Consider the following 25271-nt stretch of genomic DNA (forward strand, 5'->3'; position numbering starts at 1 on the left):
TATAAAGTGGTTCTACAAAACGCCTGCGAAAATGACTGAGCTCCATCAAACCAATAAAAAAATTCAGCCGGAATTCAGTATCAGGTGTTCCTACGAAATAACTCAAATAAGAGACTGTTAACAGCAAACGTTGGAGCTACTCTCATGCTGGTGTATGACAGACAGGTACACAGCGGCACATTATATCTCAGGCCAGGCAAGTAACCTCCAAAACGAGGCCAATCTCCTTGACAGCTCAAGCTTCGTAGCTGCTAGCGGCAGGACAAGCTGCTCCCAAAAGGACAACGAAGTTCAAATTCCCTGGATAACTTGGCCAGGACTCATGCCGAGGGAGGGGGCGTCTGAATGCCACGCACGCTGTCTACCCCGACTTTGGCACACACTCCACTCACCCACAGCCCCACCCCAGATCCCGGCGCAGCCTTGGTGTCCTCACCCCTGGGATAAGGGGAAGTGGGACTTAAAACGTCAATAAGATAGGGAAGTTTGTAAAGAAAGGGCCTGGGGGCGGTTGAAGGCAGGTACCTGAAACAGAAGAGGACCCCAGGTCCTTAATGCCGGATCATCGCCGAGGCCCCACCCGGCTCCCGCGGCCACCTGTGATCTAGAAGGTGCAACTGACCCGACGCTGCGGCGCAACCGACTCTGCTCTCCCCAGACTCGCAGCTATGGCAACTTGAACTAGCCGCCCAGCCGCGGCAAGTGAACCAGACCCCGCTGCTGCCGCTTGGCCCTCTGGGAGTTGTAGTCCATCTCATCCTTAAAAGCAAGGTGTTACTAATGCAGAGCGGCTCTAAGAGAAACTGCAAGTCCCAGCATGCCATACGACTGGTCTTTGGGTAACTTTCCCGGAAGAAACCGAATTAGCTGGCACCTGAGCCCCTAGGCCGCGCCCTCTTGCCCTGTTCTTTTTTTTTTAAAGGGCCAGTAGCTTATGTAGGAAGCAAATACCAGATAGTGAATTAGCTGAGCTGCCTTGGCCCAGAATGTAATTTAATCAGAAAAATCTAAAATACTTATTTTACTTTTTAAAAAATAAAAAAATCAAAATAGTTACAATAATGACATACACTACGTTTCTGTTACTCCTTAGGGAACAGGTGGCTGTAATTTCCAGCAGTGAAACGTAAAAATCTCCTTAACCACAGAGTTTAAAATCTTTTTCTGAAGGCTCACAAATTCTTAGAGCTAGAAGGAAACAGAGATTACGTACTCAAACCTTCTAGGCCTGGAAAAAGTGAGTGACTCGCCTAAGATCACAGAGCTCATCAATGGCAAACCAAAAGTAGAATATGGGGATGTCACTTCATGACTGCTGCTACTTTCAGTCTAGGGTGTCATCTCACTCATTCTGAAATATGAAAGAGACATACTCCACTCAGAGAAGTCGGTTTCAATCACAAGGTAATTTTAAAATCTCAACAAAGAACTGAACTTTGGAAACGGTAATAAGTGAAAATCCAAATTATTCACATGGATGTTCGTTTCTTTCTGTTCTGCCACAAAAAAAAAAGAAGAAGAAGAAGAAGCCACCGACATTGTCCTCCTCTAGTCTGAAAATAAATTTTACTTTATCTGTGACACTTTCCTGGCTACCTCAAGAAGAGGTAGATCACATTAAATGGCACTGGTTCCCTATTCTAATAATTCTGTACCATAATTATCCATTTCCCATTAAGTCCCTTACATTAGATTCTAAGCCTTTTCAATGCAGGCACCTAACCTTGTAAAATCTTTATCTCACTTCTCAGCCTTTCCTCGCTTCTCACCCTCCCTTCATATCTCTCTCTTCCCCCTTCTCTCTTTCCCTCCCCTCTCTTACTCTCTTGTCTTCTCCTCTTCTCTTCTCTTCTCTCTCTCACACATTCACACACACAAAATCGCAAATAATTAACATACAAATTTGATATATTAGAATCATTCAAATATTTTTGCTGGCCAACACTGAGGGGTAGATGTTATTTCATACCCAGTTTGAACATTAAATAATTATTCTAAGGACCTACCTGTGTATTCACATCTGTCTTCAAGCTGCTTGCTCATAGATATATTCAAGAATACACTCCACTTGACACAGATATTACGATAATTAAGAATAGCCATTAAATTGTCCCATATATATATAGAAGCATAATAGTAACTTTATTTGTTAACATTTTAATTTTTCAAAACAATTGTATTCATTCAATTCAGCAAATGTATGCTGAATCTTTCTAGGATCCAGACATTGTATTAGACACTGGAGATGCAGTAAAAATGAGGAAAAAACGTAGTTTCTGTCCTCATGTTGCTCAGAGCCAAGAAAAATGAAAAAGAGCAGTCTCCGAAAGAAAGGGGATTCGTGACTGGGAATGTGATAAGAAACAGAGAGGAGGGGAGTTGAAGAGTTGGGGGGCAGACATGAAAATGTTAGGAAGCCTACCCTCATAGAGCGCCCAACTTCGACTCACGCAAGTACAATTCATAACTCAAACCTAGGTGTCCCCCCACTGGCATTAAGGGAGGATGTCCCTTAAAAAGTAGTCTGCATTTTGCCTAGTGATTGTCCAGCACATGTAATGACCATCTGTACCATTGGCTATTGCTTGGTTCTATCTAGCCACCACAGATATGCAAGCTCCCTTATAATATCATAGGACAATTATAAATGATAAGAAAGAAGATAGAGCACCAGAGTGGAATGCTGCGAGCAAGGTTATCCTAATTTTTTAGAACTACTCAAAATTCTCTCTGAACTAAGACAATGGTGAAAGCCACTCTCTTTACACCAGTAAAAAAAATCATAAATGGTTATTGACTCTTCCTGAATCAAGTTTTCAAGCTAACTGAAGATCTAAGAATCAAAATAAAAGACAAGATGTGGCAAAGACAGTGTTGCCCATGACTCAAAGAATCATCTTTAGCCATTCACTGTGTAGAAGCACTGTTGATCCCATAATATTCTGTTCAACTACAAGCTTACTAATTATAAGTGTTTGTCACTGTCAAGAGTATCACAAATATAAAACACAGCAATTTGTATGCATTTAAGTCAAAAAGAACAACTATTTATGTATAAATACAAAACTATAAAACATTTTTATTGTAGCTAACTAATATACCTTATGCTCCACTTTAATAGGTATCTTTTGAAAAAAGATGAAAAACAGGAATTCATTGCTAAACATCACTTTCTGATATTTGGACCATGCTAATGGCTCTTCTACAAGAATGAAAATGTAGTGTTCTATAGCTATCACTTTCTGATATTTGGACCATGCTAATGGCTCTTCTACAAGAATGAAAATGTAGTGTTCTATAGCTATCCTCACTCATCTGTTATATTTCTAAAAATTATTGTCTGTGGTTAATGGACCTAAATGAAAACACTTTCCTCTTTACTTAAACTGATTCATCTTCTCATCTCATGTGTTTATTTGCCCCAGCTTAAAAATTATGCTAAGAAAAGAAAATTGCCTTATTATCATAGCAATTTGTTGAGTAGGCTGTTAGTACATGGTTATCCTGAAGGCTTATTCCACTTTACTGAATTGAAAGTGGTAGGCATAGAAGATTTTACTTACATCATGGTCATTGCTAAGCCAATTTCATGCTGTCTAAATCTTGATTAAAATGCTACAGATTTCAGCATACCACTTATGGTCCCAGCAAAGATGGAGTAGCAGTGAAGCAGAGACCAGATTTACCCCCCCATCACCAGAATAAAAAATTAAAAGTTAATTTAAAAAACAATCAAAACATATGAAACAATGCTTTTCAAGATAGTGGACATCAGATAAAGAAGGATAGTGATCCTGAGAGACAGTAAACAAATAAGGTAAGCCTTCTGATCACCACCACTTCTTGCCTTGAGAGACTTCCTGGGCCATGGTTCAAACAGAAAGAACCCTAGCAGAACTTAGAGGATGCTTTGAATTGAGAGGACAGAGACGAGAGTCTGGGGGCAGGGAACGGGGGAACCAATGTAGCTGGAGTCTCAAGGACAAACTAACGGAAAGGAGAATGCTAGATAGAAAACTCTAGAGAACTATGAAGGGTCTCCTTGGAGCATTCAGCAGGTACCAATTATCACATACACATGAAGAAACAGAGGCTGGAGAAAGAAGCATCTAACAAGATTGGAAGGAAAAGCACCTGTCACTCGCACAGGACCAAAATTACTATTTCCACCAGCCAGAATGGAACACCTCCTAATTCGTGGTGTATTATGTAGATTACTTGGAAGAATCTTTGCCTCAGGAGTGGAGAATAATTAGTGCTAGATTAAATGCTACTCTGGTCCCACCTCACAAGCCTTGAAAGCAAGATCTGAAAATATCAAACTATTTCCAAGTAATCTAATCATACCTAATAACAAATCTCAAGAATATTTACATGAAAACAGCACCAAAAGAGGTAAAATTTACAATGTCTACCATTGCAAGATTATCAAGCATGCAAAAAAATGAAGGAAAATGCAGTTCATATTAAAATCAACCAATCTAAATCTACCCAGAACTGACAAAGACATCAAAATTATCAAACAAAGACCCTGTTATGGGTTGAATTATACCCCCCCCCCAAAAAAAAATCTCGAAGTTCTAATACCTGTAAATGTGACTTTATTTGAAAATAGGGTCTTTGTAGATATTCAGATTAAATTGAGGTCATATTGGACTAGAGCCCACTCTAATCCAGTGACTGGTCTTTTTATATGAAAGGGAATTTAGGACACACAGACACACAGAGTATTTTGTGATACAGAGTAGAGATTGGAGCGATGCAATCCAAGGGACATCAAGGACTGCTGGCAACCATTAGAAGCTAGAAAGAGGCACGGAAGCAATTTCCCCTAGAGTCTTCAGAGAAAGCACACTCCTGCCAACACCTTGATTTTGGACTTCAGACTGTGAGTGAATTAATTTCTGTCCTTTTAAACCATCAAGTAAATGGCAGCTTGTTACAACAGCCGTAGGAAACTAACACGGACATGGAAATAGTTACTGTCTTTTAGATGTTCAAAAAGTTACATAGAGACGGAAAACATGAAAAAGACCCAAACTGAACTTCTCAATATCAAAATTTCATCTGATATCAAACATATACTGATGGGATTAGTGGCAGATTAACTATTTCAGAGAAAAATAAAAGAACACTGAATTTGGAGACATGGCAAAAGAAATGATCCAAAATGAACAATAGAGCCAAAGAAAATTTTTTAATGAAAAAAGCATTAATGAGCTCTTTCTTAGACAACTTTAATTAGCCTAATATAAGTGTAATAATTGGAATCCCCAAAAGAGTCAAGAGAGATAAGAGAACAGAAAAAAAATATATGATAAATAATGGCTAAAAATTTCCAAATTTGATGAAAACCATAAACGCACAAATCCAAGAACCTCAAAATACTGCACAAAAAGTATGAAGAAAAGTACATCAAGGGCACATGATAATCAAATGACTCTCAATCAGTGATAACAAAAGACTTACAAAGAACCTGAGGGAGAAAAAAATGCATGTTACAAAAGATAAAAGGAAATTACGAGAGGTTTGCCCTTGGAAACAAAGCGAGTAACAAGAGAGTGGTCCAATATTTTTTTAGTCCTGAAAGGAAAAAATACTTTCAGTCTCTAATTTCGTACCTAGTAATGGTATCCTTTAAAAATGAAGGCAAAATTAACACTTTTTCGGACACAAAACAAGATGTAATAATTTATAACCAGCAGACCTGTACTACAAGAAATGTTAATGAAAGTGACACCAGTAGAAAATATGGATCTACACCAAGGAATGAAGACCAGAAAGAGTAACTAATTGAAAAATATGTGAGTCTTTTCTTCCGATTTAAATTTCTTTAAAAGATAATTGGCTACCTTAATGAAGATAAGAACAATGTTTTATAGAGTTTATAACTTATGTATAGGTAAAATATATGGCGACAGAAGCATAAAGGCCAGGAGCGAAGAGATGGAAGTAATACTTTTGTAGGGTTCTTAAAACACACTTACAATAACGTAATATCCACTGAAGGTAGACTCTGATCATTTAAAATGTATAGTAAAAACCCTGAAGCAACCACTATAATAACCAAAGACTTATAATTAAGAGTCAATGAAGATGATAAAATGGAATCATAAAAATTCCTGAATTAACTCAAAGAGGTTTAAAATAAAAGGCATCAAAAAAACAAGTGGGACAAATATAAAACTAGTAGTAAGATTACTAACTTAAACTAATATCGATAATGCCATCAAATGTACATGGTCTATGCAATCCAAATAAAAGGCAAAGGTTGTCAGACTGAAAACATAACGTCCTGATGGCCGAAACCGTCATCTTCCAGTAATTCGCCAAAATGACCAACACAAAGCGGGGAGGAGGCTCCCACTCTGTGTTCTCCAGGCCTTTCAGAAAACGTGGAGTTGTTCCTTCGGCCTCATGCGTGAGAATCTACAAGAAAGGTGATGTCCAGACTTCCAGAGGATGGGCACTGTTTAAAAGGAAAGCCCCACCACTGTTCCCGTGGCAAAGCTGGAACTGTCTACAGTGTTACCCGCCTGCGGCTGGCATTGTAAACAAACAAGTTAAGGGCAAGGTTCTTGCCAAGAGAGTTAATGTACGTAGTAAGCACATCAAGCACTCTGATAGCCGAGAGAGCTTCCTGAAATGTATGAAGGAAAATGATGAAAAAAGAGAGAGAAAGGTGCCGGGCTCAACTGAGGAGCCAGCCTGCCCCGCCCAGAGCAGCTCGCGGCGAGAGCCAATGGAGAGAGACCTGCGCTGCGGGAACCCATCCCTGTGCGTTCATGGCATGATGCGTGTAACAAAGTAAAAGACCTACAATTCCGTACGAGTGTGGTGACCCCTCCCCCGCCCCCAAAGAAGTATTTAAAGGAAACTTTGTACCCTAAAAAAGAGAAAGAAAGGAAGACAGAAGGCATAACCCAGCTCTAGGCTATTTATTTGCACTTTAAATATATAGACACAAAGAGGTCACAATAAACACCTCTACATCTATTTTTTGAAATTGAATTTGTAGTTAAAAAACTTTCAACAAGTAAACTTCAGGGTTCAGATGGCTTCAATGGTGACTTCTACCAAATAAAAAAGAAATAATATTGATTCTTATACAAACTCTTATAGAAATTTAAAGAGGAGAGAATATTCTCTAACTCGTTCTATGGTAGCAGAATTATCACAATACAAAAACCAAACAAAAACATTACAGAGAAGAAAATAACAGGCCATTATCCCTTGTGAACATCTGTGCAAAACATCTAAACAAAATTTTAGCAAATTTAATCCAAGAACACAAAAAACTTAATACGTCAGGATCAAGTGGGATTTATTCCTGGAATGCAAAAGGGGTTTAACATTCAAAAATCAATTACTATGATTCCCCATCTTAATAAACTGAAAAGAAAAATTCTGACACATCTCAATAGATGTAGAAAAATAATTTAACAAAACCTAACACCCACTCCTGATTAAAAACTCTAAGCAGATGAGAAATTGACAAAACACTTCCTCAACCTGATAAAAAGCATCTACGGAAACTGTGTAAGTAAGATCATATTTAATGATGAAAAAATTATTTCCCCCTATGTTAAGAGCAAGATGAAGATGTCTGCCTTTTCTCTTTCCATTCAAAATTGTCTGGAGGTTATAACCTGTGCAATCAGATAAGAAAAAGATATGAAAATCACCCAGAATGGAAAAGAAAAAGTAAAACTGCTTGTTCTCGGACAACACAATTCATCTATGTAATTAATCTGTTGGGATCTACAAAACAGCTACTGGACCAAATAAGCGCGTTTAGTGAGATTGCAGCCAAGCTATTGGATAACTGCAGCCCTAGTTGTCATTTTGTTTACAAACTCACAATAGATCATGAACCAGAGCATTTAGTTAAGCCACTCCTAAATTCCCCCACAGAAATTCCAAGATAATAAATGTTGTTTTAAGCTTCTACATTTTGGGGTTATTGATTATGCTGCAATGAGTAACTGACATAAGCATTGCAAACCTGTTTGACTGTAACCACAAAACCAGCTCAAAATGGTTCTATTCTGTTTGATGAGGTACCGAGTTTGTTTTTCAGAGATAGCAGACCGAAGCCACAAGTCACATAGCCAAAGCATGCCCAGAGGAGAGAATTTTGGCCTCCAGCAGCACCTGGAACCAAAGCATCATTCCCTCCCCTACACACACACACACACGCACACACACACACACACACACACACACACACACACACACACACACACTGAACCAAAGGATGAGGGCATAACTGGAACTCGAACACCAGAACTGTCTCAGAAGCCAAGAGTTCATTGTCCAAGAGAGATCCAGTGCTGACACCCCTTTACCATAAAAGGCCAAGTTCCAAGATCCTCCCATTAAAATTGTCCCACCAGCACTTCACCCTACCTGTCGCCCCCCAGCCCTTAAAAACTTTCAGCCTGGTCCAGCGAGCAAGATAGATTTGAGGCAACACAGTTGGTACTTTCTCTATCTCAATCAATAAACCTTTCCTTATTCCAAACCCAGTTTGGAATAAGGACAGTTGGAGTTTTCACCTTTCAAAGCATTGGGCACACAGACTTTGGTTTGGTAACACACTCATTTAAAATGTATTCTTTACCAACTCTGAGCTAAGCATTGTTCTTGGTGTCAGCAATACAGTGCCAAAAAAAAAAAAATCAGCAGGGTTTCTGTTTTCGTGAAGTTTATATCCTGATAGGGATGAGAGAGCAGCAAGGGACAGGCAATAAATGAGTAAATTAATCAGTAATAATAATCAACGATAAATGCTTTGGAGACAGTTAAACAAGGTATTATGATGGGGGATCATTACTTTAGACAGGAATTTCAGAGAAATCCTTCCTGAAAAAGTCATGTTTAAACTAAGACTTGAATAATGCAAAGATCTGGGGACAAAGTGTTCCAGGCACAGAGTTCAGTCATTGCAAGTAGCTCAGAGGTGACCATAAACTAGTTTTGTTTCGGGTCTAGCAAAGTGGCTGAACGTAGAGAACAGGGGAGCATATTGTGAAATAAGATTATACAGAATGGTAAGAGCGGGATCTTGATGAACAGGGATTAGCAAACTTTGGCTTCTAGAATTTATATGTAATTTTCTTTTTAAAATTATTTCTTTTTTTTTTTTTATTGCGGAATAGTATTCCTGGGTGTATGCACGTGCCACTGTTTGTTTATCCATTGCCTCGCTGAGGTACCTTTGGATTGCTTCCAGTTTGGATTAAGAATAAAGCCACTGTAAGCATTACAACATACATATTTTAAGTGTACAGCTCAATACATTTTAATAAAAGAAAACGTTCACTTATCTCCAGTCGAATTAACATATAGAACATTTCCATAATCCCTGTGAGTTGTCTCCTGTTTTTTATTTCGTCTTCTCTAAACATTAATCTGATTTCTATCACCATAGCTTTTCCCTGCTGTTCCAGAAATTCATATAAATGGAAACATACAGTATATGAGGAGATGATATTCTTTTTATTCCAAGAAGAATTAGTAAGCAATTGAAGGCCTTTAAGAGGGAAATTGGCACAATATGATTTATATTTTAAATTATTATTTTTTGGCTACTGTGTGAAGAATGATGAGTAGGTGATCGTGTGCCACTTAAGTATTCTTTCTCTCCCCTTCTTCTCGGAGTGGGGGGAAAGGGGAGATATATGGCTCAATAAAATTCCTGAGCGGAGCAGAATTTACCCGCCATCTTCGAATTCATATCGCAAAGCTAAATTCAGCGTTTCCTCCAGGCGCCAGAACAGTTTCTGCGGTTCCCGATTCTGCCCAGCAGATGGCCCCAGAGTCTAGGTCCCCACCAGCCTCGCCGCCGAGGGGCTGACTCCTCGCGGAGATTTCTGCGCGAGTGTGGTCGCTGGCGCCCAGCGGTCCGGGTTTGGGCTGAAGTCCGGGAGCAGCAAGGATCCGCCAGGGGTGTCGCGCCCCGGCCTCTGCCGCACCTGGGGCTGGCGTCAGCGGAGACGTCTTAGGCCAGGAGGAGCTGAAGTTCTGCAGATCCCCGTCCGCCCTGGACAGTCCATTCCGCGGGGACTTTCTCGGGATAGAGAGTGCGTGCGGGGTGTCCCGGCAGACAGCGTTTGTAGGCTACCCACGGGGACAGGTGGCCCGTGGGGTTTAGAGACAGGAAAGGAGGGAGCGCCAAAACTGGGCTTTGGAGGGGACTAATGGGAGAAGGGAACGCGTGGGGCTGGTTGGAAAGCGGAGGGGCCCGCCGGGACCGGTGTTAGGTGTCCGGGAACAGAAGGAGCGGGCTGCGCGGCTCCGGGCAAGGGAAGTAAAGCCAATAGGCTTGTTTGGGCTTAAAGTTACCTAGGGAAACGGAACACTTAAGAGCCTCTTCTGTCCCCTCTCCAGCCTCCTCTTTGGTGCTGAGGTCGCAACCCCAACGAGTCTTCTCTTCTCCCACCTCACCCTCTCTCCTCCAGCCCGCGGAACCCCAGGCGCAGAGGGCTGAGACGGTAGTGGAGGATGAGATAGCCTTGGCGACCCGTGGAAAATGAGGCCGACACCCTTGCTGCAGCTGGTGCTGCTCCTCGCCCTGCCAAGGAGCCTGGGGGGTAAAGGGTGCCCTTCTCCGCCCTGCGAGTGCCACCAGGAGGACGACTTCAGAGTCACCTGCAAGGATATCCAGCGCATCCCCAGCCTGCCGTCCAGCACGCAGACTCTGTGAGTAGCTGGGAGAGGAGAGGCAGGGCCCAGAGGCCAAGGGCAGCTGGAAGGGTGGATGGAAGTGCACAAAAAACTTGAAAATAGGCTAGAGAGGCGTGTGCGTGTGTGTGTGTGTGTGTCTCTGTCTGTCTGTCAGTCTGTCTATAGTGAATAAAAAGTCATTCGCCCCAGCTTGGAATTGCTGACACCGCAGTGATTAGTAACGCAGAAAAGGGTAACAAAACCTTGGTACGAGATGCAAGTGAGAGTTGTTCTTTCTCAAGAGCTGCTATCCTGTACTTTGCCTGCTCCTCTCTCTGGCTGCCTCTTATTAATCTCAGATGTTAATAAGACTAATAGCAACTCAAGAACTGAAATTTTTTCTTATTTTGGGTAATATAAAATTGCAAATATACATATATATTTCTTCTTTTAGTCTTTCTAGATGGGAAATTATCTTGGCTGGTCTGTTGATTCTTCAAATAGTTGATAAAAATTTAATCAGAGGCTCTTTTTAGAATATACCCTTTATACTTTCTATAAAGGTAACTTTGTATGAAGTGTCTGAGTTACTTTCTCGAATGTGAACTGCCCACTGACATAGTAATTCCAGAAATCTCTTTTGGGATAGGCCTGGTAGATGTATAAAGAGATGAGATTTCAGAAAGTGCATTTTTATCTGCATGTTAAATGTTGCCAAATTAGAAAGTTGATGTTAAATAAGTTTTATATATGTTCCTTAACAGACATTTAAATCAATGATCATTGGAAGGATAATTGTAGAGAAGACCAAGGGAAAAAAAGGCTTTCTTGAGTGCTTAAAATTGAACAGAAAGAAAAATAGTAAAATGACCTAGGCTGGTTAAACTCAGTTAAGGTAAGAAAGTGCAGGTTATTGAAGAGAATGTAAATAAATAAAAAGTAACGGTAAAGTTGTACTTTGAGATTTTTCTCAAGAATTTAGCTCATAGGGACATTCGACAGTAGGCGATGAACATTGCGGTACAGCATGTATTTCTGTGCTCTGAGATGCCTCAGTTCCTTATCTCACCTGGATTAATTTGTACAATAACCTCCAAATACTGCTTTATTCTCCATGTCACCACCACAGAATAAAAGATGTTCTTTATTCTTGATTAAACCCCAACATTCACTCTTCGTGGCCTCCACGATAAAAGTCTTTTGTATAACCTACCGGATCCTCTAAGACCAAGCCCAGTCTTTCTCTCAGACCTCATGGATCCTAATTTGCTGACTTTCCATTCCTACTGAACAGAATTTCTGGCATTTTACCCAAAGTTCTTTGCTCTCACAAACTGCCTTTGCCTTCCCTCCCATATTTCATCTCCTCTGCCTACAGCAACTTTTCTCCTTTCTTCATCTGGCTAATGCCTATTCTAAGATCCATACCAGGGGTCAGTTTCTTCAGGAAGCTTCTCCTGATTCATGCTCCCGATGTTGGGTGAGCTACCTCTCCTCAGCATTCTGTGCACAAACCTATCCTGGCCCTTACACACTTCATGTTCTTCTGTAACTCGTTATTTCTTTGCATGCCCACCCAATAGGACATGAGCTCCTCTGACACAGAGACCCTGTCACTCAACCTTAGAACTCCTTTGGTGTTCAACACACACAAAAAAGCTTACGTGAATGAATGAATGAATGAATGAATGAATGAGTGAATGAATGAAAGTATGTGCTGGTCTCAGATTGTTCGCTGTGTGTTGGGGAGAAAGAAGGCCAGAGACATCACTTCTTCAGAGGCTTCTTTAAACGTGGCAGAATTTTAAGTCTTTGAAGAGAAATGTGCCTACGACAGCGGAAGGGAACTTGGAGTCATCCTGTTTATAATTCCACCAAATGATGAGGAAGAGGGGTTGTGTCAGGGAAAGAGTGAAGGAGCCGGACTCAGGAAGCCTGAGTTCTCTTCTTTCCTCTCACTGCTGTGCAGTTAGGTGAGATCATCGATTCCGGGAGGACCGGAGTTTTCTTCTGGGTTAGATTAGGTGCCTTCTGATGTCTGTGATGCTAATGAGACTGGCCTGAGCAGATCCACTGAGTCACAAAGACTAAGAACTGGATAAAGACAAGGACAATCTGACCTTGAAAACAATGGCGGAGGGAGCTATTCTGAAGAACGAAGTTATTCTGAGATAGGGAAGGAAAAATGGAAAAGTATGGGTAAAACGGTCAGCTAATTTACACAATGACCACAGCCCTCTACAACAGTAGCAAAATGAATTTCAAAACTTGGGGTGGCGGAATATTAGAACTCTTGTTAAAGGAAACTTGATGAGAGAAGTCAAATATGGAAAGCTGACAATTATAATGGGCTATTCTCAGCACTTTGCATGAACTCAACCCACTGAATCCTCAGAAAACCTAGTTGAGTAGACAGACGATTTTATTGTTTTCATTTTGTAAACAAGGAAACTGAGGCAGACAAAAATGAGCAGTTTGCCTAAAGGCACACAGCGGGTAAGTGGTGGTGCCAGGATTTGACATGCCACAGAGCTGTATCCTTAAACCACTGCTCTTAGATGAAAGTGGGTCTCACCCGGTCAGCTTTTCCCCGGTTTCATCTTGAGGCTTTAGAGTAAGAACTTTAAAAACTATTGGTGTCCAGTAAGCCACAGACAACCCTGGGCCCTGTTGGCCTGAGAAATATGCAAGGACTTGGGAAATAAGAGGCTGTGGGGTTGGGGGGTGGGGAGAAGGGCAGAAAGAAGGAGGGAAGGAGGAAAGGGAAGACCACCTGTTATAGAAGGTGTTCCCTGTTGGAACAAACCAGATCTTTGTCATTAAGATCTTGGTCTGGGTGGTCACTGCTTTTCTGAAGCTAGATGCTATGTAACCACTGCCTCGCTGGTTCATAAATTATTATGGAGCTGAGAGCAATTTTTCCTAAGCCTATCCATACATTATGGTGCTGAAAGGTAAATAGATCACCTCTTTTTGCACTATCCATACTCCTGCCAGGTGGTCTGGTGGATGGGTGGGAGAGGGTTATACTGTTGTGGCTGTCACAGAATCTTTGTCTCCACTTACCCCCTTCAGTGGAGCATAATAGCCCACTGAGGCTCTAACTAGGTGGTAGGTGAGGGAGAGCTGGTATCCTGACCCACCCTCTTCCCCCTCCGCCATGGCATAGTCTACAATCTGATATACAGGTAGTTTGAAAGGACTGCAGGATTGGATATACAGGTAGTTTGAAAAAAAAAAATTGCTCCTCTCAGTTGAGATTTGCTGACTTAAGGCAACTTAAATGAAGCAAGCAGAATAAAATTAAAAATTTTAATTATAGATCCTATTACCTCAAAACCAAGGATAGCGAGGTTGACCCATCACTCTTATCCAGAGCATGCCTTTGCCACCTCTCTGCACGATTAGACCATCTCTTCTCTGAATGGGGAGATGGATAGGCTTTGGCAGCCATTCTGGATCTGTGCAGACTCCTGGAGAAGGCGCTGCCTCACCTTGCCTTGGCCTTTCCACCTACCTGCTTTTAGTTTCATGATGGGAACAACCTATATCACCACCTCTACCTCCTCCATCCCTTGCCATCTATGGTCTAGGGCTTCAGTGAAGTAACTAATGGTTTGTCCATCACACACTTGCGTGCCTTCAGAAATGTTTCCTAAGGAGTTATTGCGGCTGTTGTTTTTAGGTTCTGATTTTTGCTTAGGTTTTTAGTCATTTGCATTCTGCATCTGTGGCTCTAATCGATGGACTATCCTAGTGTTTTCTTAGATGAAGACAATCGCTCACCATCTTCCAGATTTTTGCCTGATCTGCGTTCTACCTGTGCTAGCATTTGTTCAGTATCTTTAAGTTAGCTAACTTCTTTAACTGAAAGAAATTTACTTGAAAGTTGTATCACAACTATAAATGGAAAATTAGCACAACTTGCTATAAAAAGCGGGTAACCGGAAAATGAAATACGATGAAAATACAAATGTAGTTATATTCTAGCTCACGACTATTGTCTGTGAATGCTCTGAGCCTAAGGCTGCCTTCTCCATTAAAAAAGAAAGAGTAATAAGTGTTCAAGAAATATTAGAAATCTATACCAATCTGACACGGTGTCCACGGTGATATCAGAAGGGTTGAAAAATAATGGGAGAGGGAATCATTTTCTCACTATGTGTTTCAACGTTATTTAAGGCCATGCGGGCATTCCACCTAAAACAATCTCGTGTGTCTCCAAATCACACCTGATACACATTCCACAATCATTTTAGTCACAGTCAGTGGTCATAACCTGAATAACATTTGGTTTTCAACCCTGAGAGAAGCCTTCTGCTTTCGCATCCACACGCTCCCCCATCGCAGCCCATACCTTGTCTTATAGAGGTGGCTTCACGTCATGCTTCCAGGCTCTGCGACTTCTTCTGTTTTATTCTCTCCTCTCCTCTCCTCTCTCTGTGTCAGTCAAGGTTTTTGATGGTAGTAGAAAACCCACTCTGTCTAGTTTAAAAAGGAAAGAAATACTTCAAAAGAAAAACATGTAATTTACAGACTCATTGTAACTAAGCTTTGAGAAGAAGCCAGCGCCCAGGCCAGGCAGGAAGTTGGAGCCTTAGCCAACCATCTGGTTGGAACAACTTCACGGACAACACCTCAGCCACAGCCACTGGACACCGGTGGTGCTGGGCTCCCGGTTCCAACTCTGCTGAACTGTCTATGTGCTGCCATCAGTAATTTCTCTACTGCCCCTGCTTCTTTGAATCACCAGCCAGAGAGTAATATCCTATACGGGAGCATCTGATTATCTGGCATAGATTTCCTGCTGTGTCCTAGCTACTAGGAGCAGCGAGAAGAAGGAGATCCCCCTCTCCCATTTGTGGTGTCTGTAATGAAAGATGCAGAACTGGGTCCTTCTAACATTACACACAGTGGAGAATTTCCCCCAAAGAGGGGCCATGTACCCTCAACATTACTTACCACTTTCTTCATTCTGCAAATATTAATTAAGCACCGGCTGTATTCCAGGCACTATGCTAAGCTCTGGATTTGGTGAGAGACGACACCAACATGTCCCTGCCCTCAGGGATCTTACTTACAGTCTAGTGTGGAGGCTGAATATTAATCAAATAATCACATAAACATATCATTATAATTGTGTGTTGAGACTATATTTGGTGGGGATGGGGAGACTGACTTAAACTGGGGTTCAGGGAAGGCTTGAGCTACATCCTGAACAAGTAGGAGCTGGGTATAAGGAGCTGCAGGGGTTCGGGGGTGGGGAGGTGGAGTTGGAGGAAGGCGTGGGGAAGGGATGTTCCAGGAAATGGAACTGCTCATTTGAAGAGCTTTGAAGAATTCCAAGAATAATGAAGGAGTGTGATTTATTCACTTGCGACAAAGATATTGATGAGCAACACAGTATGTTATAACTTTCTTCATAACACACATACAGGTCATGGTGAATTCTGATGTCTGTGGAGGCAGCTTTTGTGCACAAAAAGGACTTATTGGGGATAACTGAGTTTTAAAATATTTGATTCATTCAAGTCATAAATATACAACCTAGTTCTTTTTGAGTTTTCCATATATTTATTATTTTATTTGTTAATCTAATTGCAACAGCTACTTTAAGATTTTATAACTTAATAATATGTTTTTAAAATTTAGCATAATAAATAGTTTGAATACAAATTTAATATATTTTCTTTTAAAGCACTTGAATATTTGACAAAACTTTCTGAATGCTTAGAAAATTCTAGGAAATCTGTTTAATTAAACTTTATATGTACCGAGAATCCTAAATTTTTAGACACCCCAGTGCTATTTACAGGGGCAGAAGAGTAGAATGATTAAGAACACTCACTCTGGGGTGAGATCATCAGGACTAGATGGGGACACTGGTCAACCCACTGCAGTGAGGAAACTGGTAAGATGTAGCAATCAGTTCACGGGAGAATCCACAAATCGACATACTTAAAGATCAGGAATATTGAAGTAAACATGCTAATGGAGACAAAACTGACTTCTTTCATGGGGCGGGGTGTCAGTCAGTTGAAGCTCTAACAGGACAGAATAGCATGTTGATAGACAAAAATGATTTTGCAGTGCTTTCAGTTATATACAATCTACAGAGTCGTAAATAGCTCTCATAGAATCAGACTCCGAATCTTGGAAGAATTAGGCAATGCACAAATTTCCGCTAAAGCATGATTTCTTGTTCCCTTCAATACATATAAAATGCTTAGAATGGTTAGCACTCTCCAAGTAAATTTAGTACAAAATAATTTTCTTTCCAACTTAAATCACAAGTCGAAATAAATTACTCAATTATACATTTTAAATTGGAATTACATGGCCAATCTATTAGATAGTTCAATAGGCCAGTGTAAATAATACAAATACTAAAACTACCAAATATATATTAATTATTCTTAAACTCAACACAAAAATATTAATACTGTGGGTCTGATTTAGAGTCTCATTTCTGTTCTTAATTCTAATTTTTTCCCAAGCTAGAAGACATTTTTAATCATTAAGTAAGCTAGTCTTCCCCCCATTAAACTCTGGTTCTTTATGAAACCATCCACTGGCTTCCCAGGTTCCTAATAGTTAGGGCTGCCCTATTTAAATGGAACCTCCTTTTACACCTGTCGTCCAGGTCTAATTAATAGCATTCCTTTTACTCTCACAGTTGTGTCCCAATCTGAAGGATAGATTACTAATAGATCTTACTAATAGACCATAAAGACCAGTGGCCTGTGGGGTATGCTGGGACAGTCTGAGCCTTGTTTATTGTCGCTATAACTAGGAGTCAATAACTTAAAAAGGGGTTGGTCTCTCAGGACCACCTCAAAATCTGCAATCCCCACGGAGGTGGTAGAGAACATCCTTCACTGCTTCGGTTGAATTTTGCATTTCTTTGGCTCTCTTAAGATACTTGGTGTCTTCCCTCCTAGCTTACTGCAGGAGCATCCTAACAGTCTCCTACCTCCACCCTTGCTTGCCCATCACAGTCTGTTCTTCACACAGCAGCCAAAGAGATCTTTTTAAATGTAGGCCAGGCCATGCCCCTCCTCTTCTCAGAACCTTCAAGAAGCTTCCGAGTTATCTCAAGATAAAAACTCAAAGTCCTTCTAGTGGCCCCAAAGGCCCTACATGATTTGGACCTTCTTTATTTTTCCAATTCTACTTATTACTTTCACTCATAATTCAGCTTTTATTCCACTGGCCTCCTTGCTGTCCCTCACACTTGTCAGGCTTTACACATTCCCTATGTCTCGAACATTATTTTCCTCTCACTTCCTTCACGTTGTCGTTCAAATGTTACCTTCTCAATCCGGCTTTCCTAAATTTTAAAATTTAACATTCCTGTTTGTTTGTTTGTTTTTTAACATACTACGTAATTGGCTTGTTTTTGTGTTTCTTATTTCTGTCTTTCCCCATTAGAATATAATCTCCATGAGGGCAAGGTTGTTTTTGTTGTCATCTGTTTTACTCAGTTATGCATCCGTGTACCCAGAAACAGCCCGGCATATAATCAGTAGTCAAAAAATATTTGTTTAATAAATGAATGTATGAATGAATGTCTCCAGAGGCACTTTAATGACATTCTTTCGGGTTCCTCATATCCTTTTGTAATTCTTTTTTAAAGTCCTTAAGTTTTATTGCTCTGTTAAGATAGATGAAATTCTACCTTTGTTTTATATTTTTCTTAGTTATCTGAGATACTGGTTTTTTAGATTCTGAAATGACATCTGATGGGATTCCACATCTGTCTCCACCTGTTTGACCCTATGTTCACATTGCTATAACCATGTTAAAGACGCTCCTTTGAACAGCCACCTCCAAGAAATTAACTCCATCAGAGATTCCTAAACTTTCCAAATGTAGCACTCCTAAGCAAGAGGAAGCAGGAGAGGGTGCCCAGGATATCTGGGACACCCAGTTGCCATCCAGAGCAAATGGGACATTCCTTTGAAGTCTCCATCATTGTTGTTGTTGTTGTTGTTGTTGTTGTTGTTGTTGTTAATTTAACTTTCAAAAACTTACAGATAATTTGAATTCTATTCCATCATTTAACTGTTTTTCACGTGGCCTCATATATACCTTCCAAGAATATTTCTTTGTGCCTTCAGAATAATACAATTCTGTATTTAAATATCCCAGTAACTTGACTCAAGTAAGCGACTTGATGCATATAATGGCAGGCACTGGAGGAGGCCAGTGAAGAAGGCAGTGCTATGTGTGCGTAAGCCCCCATCCTCAACAGTCAGACCAGCTCTACAGAGGCCATGCTCATCCTGTCCTGTTGGTCCAGATCCTTTGGTCCAGAATGCCTAGTTATTTCACCTGTGTGAACAAACACTGGCTATCTCGGAGTCTGTTTTCTTTTATCAGCTCTCATAAAGTAGTAGACATAGAAAACTAATCAGAATCCTTAAAACATAGTGTTAAATGAGCAAATTTTATCTGGATTTATCATTAATTGAAATCAGGTTCACCTCACAGAGCTGAGAAATTATTAACTTGAATTGATCTAACCATACAATTATTTCAATATTTCCTTGTCGTACACGTTTGTTTATTACCCTTCAGATTGAGATTTATTAACCAGAGGTTCATGGGCTTCCTAGGGGGTCCATGATTGTCCTCCCGGGAATTTGTGATGAAGTGAAAATTTGTATATAGGTATATCAGTGCACTGCTGAGAGAATCTATGACTTTCCTCAGATTTTCAAAGATGTCCTTGACCCCTGCACCCCCAGAAAATTAAGAAATTGTTTCAGAATAATTTGGCTTTTTTGTATGACACATATATATTTGGTATTAAGTATGATTCAATCTTTTTATGTTATTAAAAAGAACACTAAAATGTATTTTATTTTTTTAATTTTTTTTTAATTTACTATTATTTATGCCTGCAGCACCTGGTCTTCTTAGGTAGTCTCCCATCCAAGTACTAACCAGGCCCGACCCTACTTAGCTTCCGAGATCAGATATCGGGCTTGTTCAGGGTGGCATGGCCGTAGACCATGAATCGTGGCTCCACTGGGGCGTGAACCCAGGATCTTCTGAGTGTAAAGCAGACGTGCTAACCGCTACACTATGGAACCATGTCCCTAAAGTGTATTTTTAAAATAAACAAAAATGTCCTGACCTTTGACTGTGATATACATTATCAGGATTACTTTTTCATGCCTCACACTTAGCCCTTGAGCAAGCTCTTCAGGTAGAGGTTCACTAAATGTGGCTATTCTTCAAGTCAATATTTTAAAAACAGATCTTACAAGCGTCTAATGCCTCATATTGGACATTAAAACCTTCATCCGGACCCTGTTTGCATTTTCACTGAAGCTGGATTATATTTTTAATTACTCTTTGCTTTTCATTACTGCAACTGAAAAATAGTTGGAGGAAATTTTAAGTATGGGCAAAATGGTTCTGTTTATTCAAAGTTACAAATTGGATTTTAAAGGGTTCCATTTAGATATCTCACTCTACCTACTTTGCTTCATTCCTATATGATTCCTTAAGAACTTTTATTTAGCGTCCCAGAAATTTTCAAAACAAATTCTTTTCTTAAAATTACAAAGCAGGCATTTGTAAATTTTAAACCATCTTATGAATGTAGTTCTCTTACATGCAGCCCTATTTAAAACATTTTACCATCAGAATATTCTAGAAACTCAAATATTTCATCATCATCTTAACTAAACTTCTCACACCCCTCCTGCACCTGGAAAGAGCTCCCTGTGTCCCAATTTTTCTTTCAAAAAACACGATCTCTGTATTTATGTGATACATGAAGCCTTTGGCTCACATCTTGTAGACATTAGCTTAATCTTATCCACACCCGAGTTTTATCGTAATTACTCAGCTCCAGAGAGGGGGTTGAAATTGTCTCTTCCTATTGCCAGCTACCGTTGCTTCATATTTTATTTCAATCTTTTGTGAGCTGGGAAACTAGAAGGTTAACTTTGGGGAAAGGATCTGTACATGACAGTAAATAGGACCTATTTACTATAGGGCATAAATGAGGGGCTCTCCTATGACAAAGTTTCCTGTGGGCTTCGTGACTGCTCTTTTTCCTTCTCCACACCCTTTTCAGTTATTTCTGGGACATGGCCATGGTCTAATGATTTGCAATGACCAAAAACCTTATCTCTAGAGAGGTGGACTTTTATTGTAGTTAGTTTTTCTTTCTTTCTACCTTTCTTTTTTCAATAAATATTTATTGATCACCTATTATATACAAGTACTCTTCTAATCATTGGAGATGTATAATAGATGATCTCATTGATCTTACATTCTAGCAGGAGGAAATAGCCAAAAATATAAATAAGTAAAACACATAGAATGGCAGATGGTGATAAGTATAATGGAGAAAAATTAAGGAAGGGAGAGGGAGAAGGAATGCTGGAAGTTGCATTTTAAATGGTCAGAGAAGGCCTCGCTAAGAAAGAGGCATTTGAATATCCATCTGGGGGGAGAAAATTCTGAATACATGCAAAGACCCAGAGTCGGGATACATGGGAGAAAATGCATAGCATGTTTAAGGTGTAACAAGAAGAGAAGTGTGGCTGAAGCAGGGAGGTCTATAGGAAATGAGATCAAAGCAGTTATAGGACAGATCCTATTGTACTTTGTAGATCGTTATAAGGTATTATATATACATGTTCTAAATGAGATAAGAATCTATTAAGGATTTTGAAACAAAAATAACTGCATGAACTGACTTACATTTTAGTAGGACCACCCCGGCTGTGTTTATTAATCAGGTGAGAGATGGCAATGGCTTGGACCAGTTGAATAGCAGGGAAGGTGGTAAGAAAAGATTGAATCCTGGATTTATGTTGAAGGAAAAACCAACAGGATTTCCTAACAGACTGTGAGGAATCTGAGTGAAAGAGAGAGTTGGTGATGTCTTAGCCTGGATTCTCCAGAAAGCAGACCCTGCGTGAGGATTCTTATTGGGGGGTAAGGTTCCAGGGAACACAATGGTGGGATGGTGGAGTGAAGCAGGGAGTGGGGAGAGTTAGCTGCTATTAAAAGCAAATGGTTGGTGATCCCATGGGACCCCCTGTGAATTCAGATGAGATACATCTCAGGACCCTTGCTCTAAGAAGGAGGAAAGGAAAATTTTATCCATTAGCTCTTATACCCTATAGGTCAGAGTGTTAATCCCATCAACCTTCCAGGTTTCTTGTGCATGGATGTTGAAAGAGTTCCCAGATATTAACAGAAAAGCCCCAGGATGGAAGGTGAGATCCTGTACTCCTTAACCAGTAACTCCCCACTCCCTCTCTCCCAGGCAACCGCTAATCTGCTTTCTGTGTCTATGGATTTACCTATTCTGGACATTTTATATAAATGGAATCATGTAACATGTGACCTTTGTGCCTGGCCTCTTTTACTTAGCATAATGTTTTCACGTTTCATCCACATTGTAGATGTAGAAAGTGTGGCCATTGGACAAGTGGCCCAATGGGAAAACAGATGGAAACAGGCCAAGCTTGATAGACTTTCAGGACTTTTCAGGCAGCTTCCTTTCCAACACACTGGTGCAGAGTGTGGCCCCGCTCAGTGTCTAAATGCCTTACACCTTAGGTATAATAATCTGGACACTGAAAATGGCCATACTTATTCTCAGAGGCTTAGAACCATGAAACTACTTTCCCATGTCAAAAGGTCTTAAGAGTTCCCGACTTGTGAAGGAGAATGTTTCTAGCCAGTTGGCCAGAGAATACCATGTGCTTACTCCTGCTGGTCCCAGAGCAATCTTCATCAACTTCCAGAAAGAAGTGACTTAATATCAGTGCATGAGCCATTATTCATAACTCTTTTGCCCTTTTAATTGCTAATACTTACTCAAAGGGCTTTTCTCCGTTATAGGGAAGCTGCAGAACTCAAACAGTATCTTATTTGTAATGGTGTTTCTTATCATAAAATTGGCTTCTATATCTTATTTTATTTCTCCTTTATTTTATCTTTTTTCTAATTTATTTTTTTATGGTGACATTGGTTAACGAAATCCAATAAGTTTTAGCTGTACACTTTAACAGTAAGGCATATATATATATATTTGCACTGTGTGTTTACCTACCATAGTTAGATTTCTTTCTGTCACCACATATTTGACCCCTTTACCCCGTCTATCTCTCCCTCCCCCACCCTTATCCTCTGGTAAATACTAGTCTATAGTCCATGTCCATGAGTCTCTGTTTGTTTGTCCTGTTCATTTGTTGCTTTTAGGTTTATATCCTACATATAAGTGATATCATGTGATTTTCAACTTTTTCTGTCTGGCTTATTTTGCTTAGCATGATTATCTCAAGATCCATCCATGTTGTCCAGATGGCAGTATTTCATCTCTTCTTATGGCTGAGTAATATTCCATTGTATATATGTACCACAGCTTCTTTAGCCAATCATCTATCGTAGAACACTTCGATTGCTTCCATGTCCTGGCCACTATGAATAATGCTGCTATGAACATTGTGTGCAAATATTTTTCAGATATGGATTTTCAAGTGTTTGGGGTAAATGCCCAGTAGAGGGATTGCTGGATCATATGGTAGATCAATTCTTAGTTTTTTGAGGAAACTCCATACTGTTTTGCATAGTAGCTGTACCAATTTGCAGTCCCACTAGCAGTGTATGAAGGTTCCTTTTTCTCCACATCCTCTACATTTGTTATTACTTGCCCTGTTGATTATAGCTATTCTAACAGGTGTGGGATGGTATCTCATTGTGGTTTTGATTTGCATTTCCCTAATAGCTAGTGATGTTGAGCAGCTTTTCATATATTTGTTGGCCATTTGTATGTCCTCTAGGGAGAAGGTGTCTGTTCAGGTCCTCTGCCCATTTTTTGATTGGATCATTTGTTTTTTGTTGTTGTTGTTATTGAGTCGTATGAGTTCTTTGTATATTTTGGATATTAGGCCCTTATCGGAGGTGTTGCTTGCAAATATATTTTCCCATTAGGATGGTTGTCTCTTTACCTTGTTGACAATTCCTTTTGCTGAGCAGAAGCTTTTTAGTTTGATGTAGTCCCATTCATTTATTTTAGCTTTTACTTCCCTCGCTTTTGAGGTCATAAAGATTCTCTTTAAGTTGAAGGTCCTTGAGTTTAGTTCTTATGTTTTCTTCTATGTACTTTATTGTTTCAGGTGTTATTTTCAGGTCCTTAATTCATTTTGAGTTAATTTTGATGTGTGGTGATAGACAGCAGTCTAGTTTCATTCTTTTGCAGGTGGCTTTCCAGTTTTCCCAGCACCATTTATTGAAGAGGCTTTCCTTTCTCCACTACATGTTTTTGGCTTTTTTTGTCAAAAATTATTTGCCCATGTAAATGTGGGTTTTCTTCTGGACTCTCGATTCTGTTCCACTGGTCCGTGTGTCTGTTTTTCTGCCAATACCATGCCATTTTGATTTCTGTTGCTTTGTAGTATAATTTGAAGTCAGGCAGAGTGATGCCTCCAGCCTCATTCTTTTTCTCAGGATGTGCTTCCATACAAATATGATGATTTTTTGTTCCATTTCTTTAAAAAAGGTCAATGAGATTTTGATGGGGATTGCATTAAATCTGCAGAATGCTTTAGGTAATAAGGTAATTTTAACTATGTTGATTCTTCCAATCCAAGAACATGGAATATCTTGTCATTTCTTTGTATCTTCTTTGATTCCTTTTAATAGGGTCTTATAGTTTTCATTATATAGGTCCTTCACATGTTTTGTTAGATTTAGTCCTAGATATCTTGTTCTTTTTGTTGCAATTGCAAAAGGAATTATTTTTTCCACTTTTTTCTGACACTTCATTATTAACGTATAGGAACACTATGGATTTTTGAATGTTGATTTTGTATCCAGAAACTTTACTGTATTTGCTTATTTCTAGTAGTGTTCTTGTGGAGTCTTTAGGATTTTCTATATAGAGAATCATGTCACGTGCAAATAGTGACGGTCTGATTTCGTTTCCTATTTGGATGCCTTTGATATCTTTCTCTTGCCTGATTGCATTCTCTAGGACCTCCAATGTTATATTGAATAACAATGGTAATAGTGGACAGCTTTGCCTTTTCCTGATCTTAGACAGAAGGTTTTTAGTTTATCACCATTAAGTATAATGTTGGCTGAGGGTTTGTCATAGATGGCCTTTATTATGTTAAGTTTTTTTCCTTCTATACCAATTTTGTGAAGTGTTTTGATCATAAATGGATATTGTATCTTGTCGAAGGCTTTTTCTGCATCTATTGATATGATTATATGATTCTTATTTTTTAATTTGTTTATGTGGTGTATCACATTAATCGATTTGCGTGTGTTGAACCATCCCTATGCCTCTGGGATGAAGCCCACTTGATAGTGGTGTATAATGTTTTTAATATGTTGCTGTATTCAGTTTGCTAGTATTTTATTTAGGATTTTTGCATCTGTGTTCATGAGAGATATCGGTCTGTAGTTTTCTTTTTTTGTGTTATTTTTACCAGGTTTTGGTATCAGGGTAAAATTGGTATTTCTCCATTTAAAAAATTAACCAATATGCCAAGAAAGAAAGATAAGAAAGAAAGAAAGAAAGAAAGAAAGAAAGAAAGAAAGAAAGAAAGAAAGAAAGAAAG

The 25271-nt window shown here is 39.7% G+C and overlaps 2 protein-coding genes, 1 long non-coding RNA gene and 2 pseudogenes across 10 annotated transcripts in view; 2 read left to right on the top strand and 3 right to left on the bottom strand.

Annotated features, from left to right (window-relative positions):
• Positions 1-696, bottom strand: part of CEP128 (centrosomal protein 128) — a 357353-nt gene extending 356657 nt beyond the window's left edge. For all 3 annotated transcript variants that reach the window (XM_011357097.2, XM_011357094.2, XM_011357096.2), the window contains exon 1: positions 526-696. The gene's annotated coding sequence lies outside the window, so the exon portion shown is untranslated. The remainder of the gene's footprint in view (positions 1-525) is intronic.
• A 5638-nt stretch (positions 697-6334) lies between these two features.
• LOC105290136 lies at positions 6335-6811 on the top strand (annotated as a pseudogene).
• Positions 6812-9851: 3040 nt separating this feature from the next.
• The window catches only part of TSHR (thyroid stimulating hormone receptor), a 102722-nt gene continuing 87302 nt past the window's right edge, over positions 9852-25271 (top strand). For 3 of the 6 annotated variants that reach the window (XM_011357100.2, XM_011357103.2, XM_011357105.2), the window contains exons 1-2: positions 9852-10085; positions 10464-10704. In XM_011357100.2, coding sequence (XP_011355402.1) covers positions 10535-10704 — 170 coding nt within the window. In that variant the 5' untranslated portion in view covers positions 9852-10085; positions 10464-10534. Of the gene's footprint in view, positions 10086-10392; positions 10705-25271 lie in introns of all 6 variants that reach the window. The other 3 variants (XM_011357099.2, XM_011357101.2, XM_011357102.2) reach the window with 3 other exon arrangements.
• The window catches only part of LOC111737888, a 107706-nt gene continuing 97247 nt past the window's right edge, over positions 14813-25271 (bottom strand). Inside the window, exon 3 of the long non-coding RNA XR_002779609.1 lies at positions 14813-15153. This is a non-coding gene — a long non-coding RNA (uncharacterized LOC111737888). The remainder of the gene's footprint in view (positions 15154-25271) is intronic.
• LOC111737949 lies at positions 19569-19684 on the bottom strand (annotated as a pseudogene).

Source organism: Pteropus vampyrus, unplaced genomic scaffold, assembly GCF_000151845.1.
Source record: "Pteropus vampyrus isolate Shadow unplaced genomic scaffold, Pvam_2.0 Scaffold32, whole genome shotgun sequence".
Lineage (NCBI taxonomy): Eukaryota > Metazoa > Chordata > Mammalia > Chiroptera > Pteropodidae > Pteropus > Pteropus vampyrus.